Here is a 12,412-nt window from a genome sequence, read left to right as displayed (position 1 = left end):
GATTGGGGGAAAACGTTGTTTTATGATGGGCATACACTGCAAAAAAACTGTAAATGTCTGGCAGCAACGGTTGCCAAATACCTACTGTCAAATTACAGTCAAATCTAATAAATGTACAGATTACAACCTTTATTTAATGGTTCATATTTTGATTAAAAGTAATTTACTGTATTTTTATGGCAGTTACACTTAAAGTAGAAAAACAAAAGTAATCTGTAAAATAATTCAGTGAATTTCCTGTGAAAAAAACAGTGTCGAGTTTGCCCCGCACATGTAAATCCAAGACTACCCAACCTAAACCGTAATAATCTCTTTCCGAACAACCAAATGAACCAAATCCAAGGCTCTTTACCCAACTTATCCCCAAACACATCGGCTCTGGCAAAGCTCATACATGTCGAGCTCTATGATGGGGCAGACATAGCATTTCATGATTTGTGTTAAGAAGGTCTACATGACACAGGTACATTGTTTACTCCATTTACTTATTTAAAATGAGATGAATTTAAAATCGATTATCGGTACATTTCATGTTAACGCCTTCACCGGCGACAAAATGGTGTCCAATGTCAGGCTGCGTGGCCTAGTTTCAGTCTCGCCCTCACAAGCTTGAAATAACGCACGTCTTCTGAGAACACGTTCTAGAGCACTTCTGAGAACATCCCAGTCTTCGCCGTTAATGCCATACGACGCGTATTGAGCTGCTTCCATCCTCTTCAGCTGGAGATGGCTCTGTGATGTTAAACCTCATAGGGCTCCTCCTATTCTTTCTATAATTATCTCCAATGCATGAGGATGACAATCACAGAACATGCGTGTTCTGAGTAGGAGGTTCAAAGCGGCTCGGAGATCAAGAGATTCCACCGTGAAGTTATGCATGCATAATGCGTCTATTAATAGGAGTGCTGATCTACAAACACCGGGCAGTTAACTCGATGAACCTTATTGTGACCAACGGTAGCTCCTTTTTGTTTCGCATGCAATATTCAAGTCAAGTGTTCTTTTCGTAATGCCCTTGGGTAAATGCAGGTGTCACAGCAGCATGGGGGAGGGGAGATACAGGTAGAAGGGGTAATAATAGCAATAGTAATAGTAATGAACATAGAACATAGTGCCCGAGCTTTCAGCTGCTCGGCTCCCAGACTCTGGAAGTCCCTGCCCCCACATGTCCGACAGTCTGACTCCCTATCATTTAAATCACAACTGAAAACCCACCTGTTTAAACTCGCATATTCACTATATAACCTGTGTCACTGTTCTATACCCCCTGCCGTTTGTTTGTTTTGTTTTTTACCTCGACTTTTAACTGCCTTGCTGTGTTTTTATGATCTGTAAGGTGACCTTGGGTGTCGTGAAAGGCGCCACCAAATAAAATGTATTATTATTATTATTATTATTATTATAGTGGTATAACATAATAATAATAATAATAATAATAATAATAATAATAATAATAATAATAATAATAATAATAATAATAATAATAATAATAAAATAATAATAATAATAATAATAATAATAATAATAATAATAATAATAATAATAATAATAATAATAATAATAATAATAATAATAATAATAATAATAATAGTGGTAGAAAGGCAGGATTCAATCAGTCAGTAATAATAGTGATGATAGTATACATGGTTCATGTAGTAGTATTAAGAGTCAGACAGTCCTAACAGTTCTCAAGTTCTCCAGCCATTTAGCTCTCCAGCTAGTCTGTGGCTGAACGTGCTCCCCATCTTCAGGGTTCTTTAACTGTATATTCACCTGGGAACCAGGCAAAACTGGAATAGATGGTGTGGGGGGAGGGGGGTGTTCTAATTTAGCATAAACAATGTGTTGTTGATTTGAAATTATTTACTGTGAGTTGACCAAGACTTGTGAAACATGACCATCTGCATATCCATGAAAAAACAGGAATAGAGGCACTGAATGTTTTAGTGTACTTCTCTTTCTTCCAACATGGCTGCCTGTAACCACTACTGTAGTAACCACTTTCAAAAGAAAATGGCAAATTTCTGTGCAGTGGTACATTAGGTAAAACACTGGAAAAGCACACTATTGCTGTTCCAATGTGACTTGCTTACAACATCCAGTAATAAGATGCCAATTTATTACATCTTTGTTGATATATTTCTCATATGTCGACACATATGGTAGCACCTGTTGTTTCTTCCAACATGGAGGACAAATGGGTACTCTAAACATTCCATGAAAGTTCTCTATTATCAGTTGAGAGGAATACAGTTCTTTGATTCTTCTATTCCGAGACACTTGATGCATCAGGGTGAGAATCATACATATCATAATTCATGATAATTCTGCTTATATTTTTTATTAATAGTTTGAAACACAAAACAGCTCAACATAAATACAGTACAATACAGACAAAACTAAACTCACAAACAGTACAATACAAATAAAACTAAACTCACAAACAATAAACAATACAATACAGTACAATACAGACAAAACAAAACTCACAAACAGTACAATACAGACAAAACAAAATGGGGGGGGGGTGCAGATCAAACACTCCTGCTTTCAGTCATAACTATTCTCCAAGTATGTCCTTATATAGATCCAGGGACCGTCCTCTCCATGGTCATGTTCAGCGAGCGTTGAGGCTGCTCGTTCCATTGTCAATAAGTCCATGAAATCCCTCATCCAGGTGTCCATGCAGAAACAATTTGGCTTTTGGATCTTCCAGTTCATCATGATTGTACGCTTAACTGACATATGTGCTAGTGTAATGATGCGTTGCGTAAGTGCTGATTGTATACCAACTACCCCTATGCCCAAGAGGCAGACCTTTGGACATAAGATAATTCTGCTTCTAATAATGAACGAGTGCCACTATATTATTATCCTGCCTTAAATTTTGAAATCTTTTAATCTTTTCATGAAATATTCACACACTATCTATAGTTTTCTAATGAGATAGATAGGTCTGTATTATCTTATGAATAGAGAAGATCAGAATGTTTAGAATACCCCAGTTTGTCCACCATGTCAGAAGACACAACGGTTGCTATGTGCGAAACCACGGTTGCTCTACGTTGGTGTGTGAGAAAATTATAACAACAAAAACATAATCATTTGGTGTTTTATAACTGGATCTCGTAAACAGTAATAGAGACAGTGTTACAGACAGCCATGTTGGAAAAAAGAGAACTAGACAAACTTTCTGTGGCAAAGACTTATACTGCTCTACTACTTTTTATTATGCCACAACGGATCTCTTTCTGTTCTAAGTGATCTCTTTCTCCTTCATGCATGCCCTCTCTCTCTCTCTTTGAGGGTGCGTGTTAAAGCCGGATAATCGGTTTCATCTGTCCGAGCTCCCACCCACACACCCCATCTCCAGCCGTCTCTCCCACCCCTTTTGATAATGTTCCCTCTCAAAAAGCTGACCATCTTTCAAAGACTTTCAAAGATCTCTCTCTCTCTCTCTCTCTCTCTCTCTCTCTCTCTCTCTCTCTCTCTCTCTCTCTCTCTCTCTCTCTCTCTCTCTCTCTCTCTCTCTCTCTCTCTCTCTCTCTCTCTCTCTCTCTCTCTCTCTCTCTCTCTCTCTCTCTCTCTCTCTCTCTATGTCTCTCTCTCTCTCTCTCTCTGTCTCTCTCTCTTTCTCTCTGCTTTGCTGGTATAATGGGACTCACTCTCCCTTTTTCTACTGTTACTACAGCCACCCCCCCCCCCCCCCCCCCATATCTAATCCTCTCTCTGTGTGACTCGGCTTAGTTATCTTCTTTTTCTTAGAGGCTGTGTAGCTCTTTGAATCCTTACTTAAGTGCACTCCCAGAGAAGTTGATAATGGTATTATTACACAGGGATAATATTGTGTTGGAGTTGGCTTAGAGTGGGTGTTTGATATATTGTCTTCCAGTCATCATGTTCTTGATATTGTCCTCTCTCTCTCTCTCTCTCTCTCTCTCTCTCTCTCTCTCACTCACTCACTCACTCACTCACTCACTCACTCACTCACTCACTCACTCACTCACTCACTCACTCACTCACTCACTCACTCACTCACTCACTCACTCACTCACTCACTCACTCACTCACTCATCCCCCACCCACTCTCATTCTGCCCTCCTACTACCCCGTCTGCTCCTTCCTCTCCCTCTCTCATCCCCTCCTTCACTCCCACTCTCTGGTCCATCTATCTTTTCTTTTTTCCATTCTTTCACCCACCTGTATTGATCTACTGCTGTCCCTTGTCTTTCCCTGTTATGCTCCTTCTACTGTTCAATCTCTCCTCTATTTCATTCGCTCATCACTCTCTCTATTCTATCATAACTTCATAACCCTTTTATTTTCTCTAACCCCCTCCTCCTTTCCCAGGTGAGCGTGGAGGTCCTGGTGGAGTACCCGTTCTTCGTGTTCGGCCAAGGCTGGTCATCGTGCTGCCCCGACCGGACCACCCAGCTGCTGGAGCTGCCCTGCACCAAGCTGTCTGTGGGCGATGTCTGCATCTCGCTCACCCTGAAGAACCTGTGCAACGGCTCCCTGAAGAAGACCCAGTCCCTGGAGCTGGCCACCCCCGCCGTCCAGGCCTCCTACATCAGCTACGGGTACCTCAAGCCCCCCAGGGCGGTCCCCGAGGGTCCCCGCTGCGGCGGAGGGAACTCTAGGCACGGCGAGCGGGAGAACGGCTTCGGCCAGCGGGGGATCCCCGGGAACGGGGGTGGCGCGGAGAACGGGTGCACGGAGAGAGGGTCGGTTTTGAAAGGTCAGGCCGCCGACAGTTCAGAGGCCGTGGCCAGTAGACCGGCGACGGGCCGCAAGAGGAGGTGGTCGGCCCCCGAGGGCCGGAAGGTAGAGAAACTGGAAGAGGAGCCTCCCATGACCCTGCCCAAGCCCTCCTTCCTCCCATACGAGCTGAAAGTCAGCTTCGAAGGCAGGTCGAATATTGGCAAGTGAAAGCGAGCTGGACTGGGGGAATTTGTAAAAACAAATTTAATTCTACAAAAAAAAAGGTTAAAGAAATAATGCGATCATGAATGCCCGCATTAATGTATCGTTTCTCTTGTTTAATTTTTTTGTTTTTGTTTTTTTGTTTGAAAATGTATTTGGCTTTTATTTTCTATCTTGGATACTGTACCGTAGAGGCAAATTTACCATACATGTTATCCCTTTTACATTAGGTCCACATAGTCTATAACATGTTTTTGATAGGTGGATTTCGTATTACACAAGAAAATGGCGCCGTTGTTTTTGGGGTTCCGTGAGACGAGCTATTGGTGAAGGATTTGCGAGGCGTGCTAGTTGTTTTATACCGGCGGTCGTGTGGCACACGGAGGCGTCGTTCAAGGCCTCGCTCGTCAGCTGCAGTTTGACCTTTATTGATTTTCTCAAATTAGGACAGCCCACAGTTGCATCCCTAATATAAACGTCTTGTCACAATATATAGTGTCACAAGTGACAAGGGTACTCAGGAGAAGGTCTGGACGGAATCACTCTCCCGCCACCCGTTTCCATGCCAACGGTGTGTCGTAGTGGGCCACAGAGATGATATGATGTCTGCCGATCTCGAGCGAGAAATGAGCTGTGGGTAAAAACGTCAAATTGTGTAATTAACAGTCACTGAATAGTTGAGGTCATTCAATGTCTGGAGCATAAATGTACCTAGTAATGTCATCGAGGTGCACCAGACCTGACCAGTGATGTCATCAGACAGTGCCAGTGTGCCACACCGGGACGGAACTCTTCCTTTGTTAGTGACAATGGAGCCTTCATGTTTATCATCAACATTTGTATCTGACTTTTATTTTTTTTGCCTGACAATTTTCCCTTCTTTCCCTTTTTTGATTTTATTTTTTGTATTATTATTTTTAGGACAATCATCTATCTGGCCAGATGGGTAGATGATAGATCCTTGTGTTTTGATGATTGTCTAAAACCTTGATCGAGGGACGTTTAGTTCTAGATTGAAGGTGGGTTAATATTAGTATAAATGTGATAAAACCCTAACCTAACACATTCATTTTACAAAAAAAACACTGGGTTGAGAAGAGTTAGGGAATGACTACATTACAACCCTTATCGTTATGGTGCAACCATTTTTGACTTTATTTGTAATGGAGGAAGGCAGTGTGAGAAAACCAGAGATAGAATGTGTCAGTTTCGAGAGGGTCAGGATACCATTTAGAAGCACTTAACACACCTGTCACACTCACCAACTGCTGACACCATGGATATTTACGTATTTCTGTTCTCTCTACATTTACGCAGTACTGTATATGTTTTTATTATTTTTGAGGAGGAAAGAAAAACTTAGAGAGAAAGTAGCAACTGCACTTTGGAACGTAGGGCAATGGGAGGGTCACGCCATGGGGTCAAATGCAAGGAAAGGGATGACTGTGACAGGTCATGGAATAAGTGCCAGTTACAAGAAATAAATAGAATAAGAGGGGAAGAAATAAAAAGGAATGAAATATAACACTTTCTGTATAGGCAAAGTGCGGTTGAGCAGTCTAAAAGACCTTGGACATTACTGCCTTTTCAACAGTATAAATGACAAGAATGTGTCCAAAAGAGAGGGAGAGCTTTGGAAAGCTTTAGAAAAATGGCAGAGAGAGAGGAATGAGACAAGGGTGTCGAGAAATCCCAATGATGTTTTTTACTCAACTAAGAGCAATGGTTAAGAAGCTATGGCCACATACTTTTGAAGGGTGTCATATACATAATATATGTTTGTAATGTATGTGTGTATGCTAGAGTGTTCATGAATGCTGATCTGTGTGTGTATATATGCACACAAACACACAGGCACACACACACACACACGCTCAGATGAACACAACAAAACCATTTACGCATACAGACAGGTTAACCATGAATTCAACAGGCTACACAACATGTACTGTATTTATCAATGAGCATCCATATGTATACAAAGTGCTTACTTATGGTGCACATAGTTCCCATAGCGTAGAAACTGGTGGAATGGCATTTCATGAGCAGACCTTGCCAACAATACGTACAAACAATAAGAGCTCTGTAGTGTGTTTGTGGGTGTGTGTGTGTGTGTGAGTGTACGAGTGTATGTACAGTATAATGTGTATAGGAGAACGATATACAATACATAGACGATGATTTTCAGTGTCCAGTGTTTCTACTTGGAGTTTCTACTTAAGAGAATCTTTGCGATTTGCACAGCAGGAGGAGGGAGTTACGTGGAGACGAGACTATTAGCGGCTCCGTCCTGAAGCGAGCCCTAGAACCCTACACACTGGAGGAGACCATGGAGGGGGTTAGTTCGTATTAGTGTCCAAATCTGATCCGTGCGGATGTTTTATTTTTCTTATCTCTCTCACATCTCGCACCCACTCGACCTAGACTGAACAAAGTCTGTCCGCTGACCCCAAACGAGTGTCTAGGATGTGTTGAGAGGCGAGGGATTTGATTTCTGAACAGAGCCCCCTGCGTTTTCAGCTAGAATACACACAGTGAGCTGAAACCCTGTGTCGATGAGATGTAGCAGTTACCTCAACAGGTGTGGTTTTGCCCGGATAGCCTACAAGTGAGTTGGCTGCCATTTTGTCACTGGGCGCCCTCGCAATCCCTCATTTTTGTTAGGCGAAGTCCCGCCCCTTCCCCATAGGCTTGGTTGAGAGAAGACACTGTGGTGTCAGAGGCGAGTGGTGTGACTCCCAGCATGCACCGCACCTGTTGAGCTTTTTAATTGGCCACACTATTCAGTTGTTTTTAGACGGTGGACGAATGTGACGGCTTGTTCAGTCGATGCTGCCTCCGAGGGAGTTCAGTGATATTGTCACGCTTCTAACAAAACAGAGCAGTGAGGGTCAACATTTTTCTTCTGATCCTAAATGTGTCGTTGGAGGGGCCTGTTTTAGGTGGAGGGTGATTACCAGGGTGGTGGTAGGGTGAAAGGGAGAAAGGATGGATGGGTGGAACGATGGACACACCCTGTAAAAGATTTTGAAAATGCTTTATTTTTTATAATAAAACAGGGTTTCTCAGATCAACATCACGGTAGTGCATTTTCATTTCCTATTGTTCCTATTGTTGCATCATGATCAGTAGTAATAGTAGTACTGGTGTGCCTGTGTGTGTGTGTGTGTGTGTGTGTGTGTGTGTGTGTGTGTGTGTGTGTGTGTGTGTGTGTGTGTGTGTGTGTGTGTGTGTGTGTGTGTGTGTGTGTGTGTGTGTGTGTGTGTGTGTGTGAGTGTGTGTGTGTGTGCGTGCGATCGATTACTGTGTGTGTGCGTGCGATCGATTACTGTATGTGTGCAAATCTGTATGTGGGTACTTGTGTATTTGTGCTTGCCCAGTGTATTTTCCAAAGTGCTTGTGTATTTTCGTTCGTCCTTCCCCCCGCAATCGACAAGCCAGGAAAGAAAGCAGAAAATCATCATGGAAACAAGCACTTGGAATCCCTCAGACCATTAAAGCTTCTAGGTCAGGTAAAAAAAATTAAAAGTTAACCTATAGCGCAAAAAGTTAAGCAATCTTGTTGTGGCTATTTCAGAAAGCAATAGTACCACAATATATACTGTACAGGGTGAGGCCTCCTCCTCGTGTATGTGGTGCACAAAGAATCATTCCAGTCTAGTTCTACTGCAATAACCTTGTAATAATCCTCTGGTATTAGAACCAAAAAGATGAGATGCACACACACATACTCACACACATACTCACACACATACTCACACACATACTCACACACATACTCACACACACACACACACACACACACACACACACACACACACACACACACACACACACACACACACACACACACACACACACGCACGCACGCACGCACGCACGCACGCACGCACATCTCTTTCCAGCCAAGACAAGCAGTCTTGTCACGAGTGAATCTGAAACCATTAGTTTTAGGAGTTGATACAAGTCTCCAATCCCCACCCCCTCATCTTATATACTAAAGCGTCCTTAAACCCATTCCAATGGATTATGTTTAAGTTATTCATCACTGCAGTTGCACGGCCGGCAGACACATTCTTCAGGGATGAACCTTGGATATGCAGAAACACACTATAACCCTTCAACCTCCTCTGTCCGAGCCGGTCAGAGTCAAAAACGCCATCATCTTAGTATGGGTGCGCTTCGTTTTGCATTCCTACACAACACAAGATCGCAGGGTTAGCAGGGAATGGACTGCCATCATATCTGGACGTAACGTGAATCAAACGCATCTAAAACATAATATGTTTTGACTCCTCCCCAGCTCTGACTCGTTGCCATGTTTCCTAGTTAGTGACCTCGTTAACCCTGTTTCAGGTACCCATCATAGCCAGCCAGCCTCACAAGCCCCGCCTTCTTAGGGGCATAGCGATCTTATTTACCCTCAGCAACCGTTAGCTACCTTCTATATGGCCTAGATGTACAACTGCCCCCCCCCCCCCCCCCCCCCCCCCCCACGATATCCATTTTTCATATTTGGTCTACTTTTCACCAACTACACAGTAGTAATAATGCACTTAAGTTAGTACTTATAAACAATTGAAAGTGCTTGCTAGTTAGAGAAAAGTTTATGGTTTGTGTGAAACAAATGTGACCGTTGCACACTACCTGCATTGTCCATTTTTTGGATTGTGGATTGTGTTCTGAAAGGACATGGGTGTCCACATGGTTTGCCATCATACAGTCCTCCTAGTCTATCCCACAGTACAATGTAGCACAGCTTCCAGTTCAGTTAAGTAGGCTACTAACAAATATAGCCTATTAGAGCGGGGCAATGTAACGCTTGATTTGCTGCCAGTAGTACTGTTAGGTCTGAGACTTGGTAGCATTTTGGTATTTGATTTAGTTTGCTAGCACTAGCTGTAATATCTGGTAGCTAACCTCAGCTCTGATGTTGGGTAGTCAATGTGGAAGTGAAAGTGGATGTTTAATGCTTTGTACTTGGGGGTAGATCAGGATCAGGCCTGAATTATGTCAAATAATGGGTAAGATATCTAACTGCCTTGTCCATTCGAATGACTGCAGGTGGATCATTACGGCACATTGGTCACAATGTCACGACATACAACATAATACAGCTCTGAGAAACTATTCTGAAAAGAAATCACCTTCTTTTGATTCTGTTTTGGAATTTTCCAAGATAATCCCAGGTAGTCCATTTAACCGTTGACCCATTTGAATCATACCAGTATGTGCAATACTTGTGCCCCCCCCCCCCCCCTTTACTGTGCCAAGTGTATGTAGCATAGTCCTACTCTGATGTCTCATTCTTACTGATGAGTCATGTATGTGCATCTTGCTGTATGTTGATATGTGTATCACCTATAAGACAAAAAGAGAAAGGAGGAACCAATGGAGAGCCCCATACCAATCCTACCCTTCTCCAATGGAGAGCCCCATACCAATCCTACCCTTCTCCAATGGAGAGCCCCATACCAATCCTACCCTTCTCCAATGGAGAGCCCCATACCAATCCTACCCTTCTCCAATGGAGAGCACCTTACCAATCCTACCCTTCTGTCATTGCTGTATGTTGATATGTGTATAAGACAAGACAAAAAGAGAAAGGAGAAACAAAACCAATGGAGAGCCCCTTACCAATCCTACCCTTCTGTCGTTGTGGCCTTCCTGATTTTGGTGTGCGTGTGTTTGTGTGTTTGATAAAGAGGATGTCATGTCTTGTTGGCGTGTGTGTGTGTGTGCGTGTGCCTGCGTGCACTATGTGTAATGCGTGCCACGACTTTGCGTTTTTGTATGTTTGCTTTTGTGCACCAAGTGTTTGTGTGTGTGTGTGTGCGTGTGTGTGTGTGTGTGTGTGTGTGTGCGCGTGTGTGTGTGTGTGCGTGCGCGTGCGTGCGACGCATGTGGGTGTAATCAAGTATTTTCTCCTATTAACGTCTGTGAGCTCGTAAAACCCTGACCCTCAAAGGTTCTCGGTGAGACACACAGAAAATGGAAATAAAAAATATAAAAAACCTCATTGTTAGTGGGGACCACTTTTTGTAAAAAAAATTAAAATAAGAAAAGAATAAAAATAAAATAAAATGCACATGTAAGTAGAACATAAAAAGACTTGATAATGTTTTCAGCACTTTTTAAATCCTAGGACGGGACTTTGGTCGAACCCCCTCTGTCTCCGACCAAGACGTTCTCTAGGGGATACATTCATTCAATACAAGACAGAGAGAATGAAAGAGGAAAAGAAAGTGGGAGTGAATAGAGGTGTGGAAAAATAGAGAGAGAGAGAGAGAGAGCGAAAGAGAGATGGCTTGGTTTAAGTTTTTTATTTGCACATCGCCTTGCCGTAACCTTTGTGTTTTTTCTTTTCTGTCTGTGCTCTGGCCCGCCTAGCGCCTGGCACGTTCTTGGGTCCAACGAGCTTGAGGCGCTAGGTGTGGTTCCTTGGCTCTTTTTTTTTCACCGGGGAAAACCGTAGAATTTGAATTGATAGAAGAAGGGCACCCCATTCAAATCTATATCAGCAAATTCTCATTTGGCTGGTCCACCTTAAAAAAAATAAAACGCATCTACATTAGTGAATGCTCATTCGGCTGGTCCACCTTAAAACACCTGCCCTTGAATGTTTGTTAATGTTGCAATGGGGATGACAAAAAAAAGCGTGTGTACGAACATTCTAGCGGCAGTCGTGAGCCTCGCACGCACTTGTCCGCACCTGAAACAGCGATTATCAAACATTCTACGACAAGCCATGTGACGTGAACCAAAAGGAGATGACCGTAATATTCTAGAAAAGGCCCCCGTTCTATCCATTTAAGTCCTTTCCTCGTGGAACGCATCCGTTCTTTTGTTGTGTTCCAGTCGGTTTGGAACCTTTTCCACACGGCTCACCCAAACCAAACTGCACCGGTGCATTGCGTTTGGGTTTTTATCCCCTGTCCTTATCGGCCCAGTTCCAGGAACTACGTTGGGACACATTGTAAAGCTGCGCCAACTTCGCTCAGCACGGTTTGACTGCGGTGTGGAAAAGATCTTCAAAACGAATACCTTAATGCTTTCTTTGCGTTACCTTTGGTGCAGGAGCTTTTCTGTGTTTTTTTGGTCTCCTTCGTAGCACTCAATATAATGTCAGGGGACATAAAAAACATGTAGAGAATGTGTTGATAATGGATTATTATTATATTTTTTTTGACAAGCTTTCTCATTGGAGGAACACCGCTAATGTTGTCTCTTTTTTTATCGGCTTCTTTACTTGCACAAAATGACAAATAAAAATGAATGTTGGTGTGCGAGCTTTGACTTTTCGATCAGAAAAACGGCATGTGTGCTCTTTTGTTTCTTGATGTTTGTATTTCCATTTTCTTTGCTAAAGGATGTGGGTTTTTTTCTGGGCACTTTGTTGTGTTTGAAACTGAACAGAATTCTATCAGGATTCCTTTTTGTTTTGTTTTGTTTCGTTTCATTTTGTTCAAACTTGACTGTTGTTAGACGT

General features: G+C 42.7%; 1 protein-coding gene across 1 annotated transcript in view; it reads left to right on the top strand.

Moving 5' to 3' along the window:
• atxn1a (ataxin 1a) overlaps positions 1-9,350 on the top strand; it is an 11,507-nt gene extending 2,157 nt beyond the window's left edge. The window contains exon 2 of the mRNA XM_084313024.1: positions 4,351-9,350. Coding sequence (XP_084169150.1) covers positions 4,351-4,929 — 579 coding nt within the window. The 3' untranslated portion in view covers positions 4,930-9,350. The remainder of the gene's footprint in view (positions 1-4,350) is intronic.
• Positions 9,351-12,412: the final 3,062 nt, after the last annotated feature.

The sequence above is a fragment of the Notolepis coatsorum genome (genome assembly GCF_963971535.1).
Source record: "Notolepis coatsorum genome assembly, chromosome: 4".
NCBI classification, from domain to species: domain Eukaryota; kingdom Metazoa; phylum Chordata; class Actinopteri; order Aulopiformes; family Paralepididae; genus Notolepis; species Notolepis coatsorum.
This window is presented reverse-complemented; position numbering and strand designations above follow the sequence as displayed.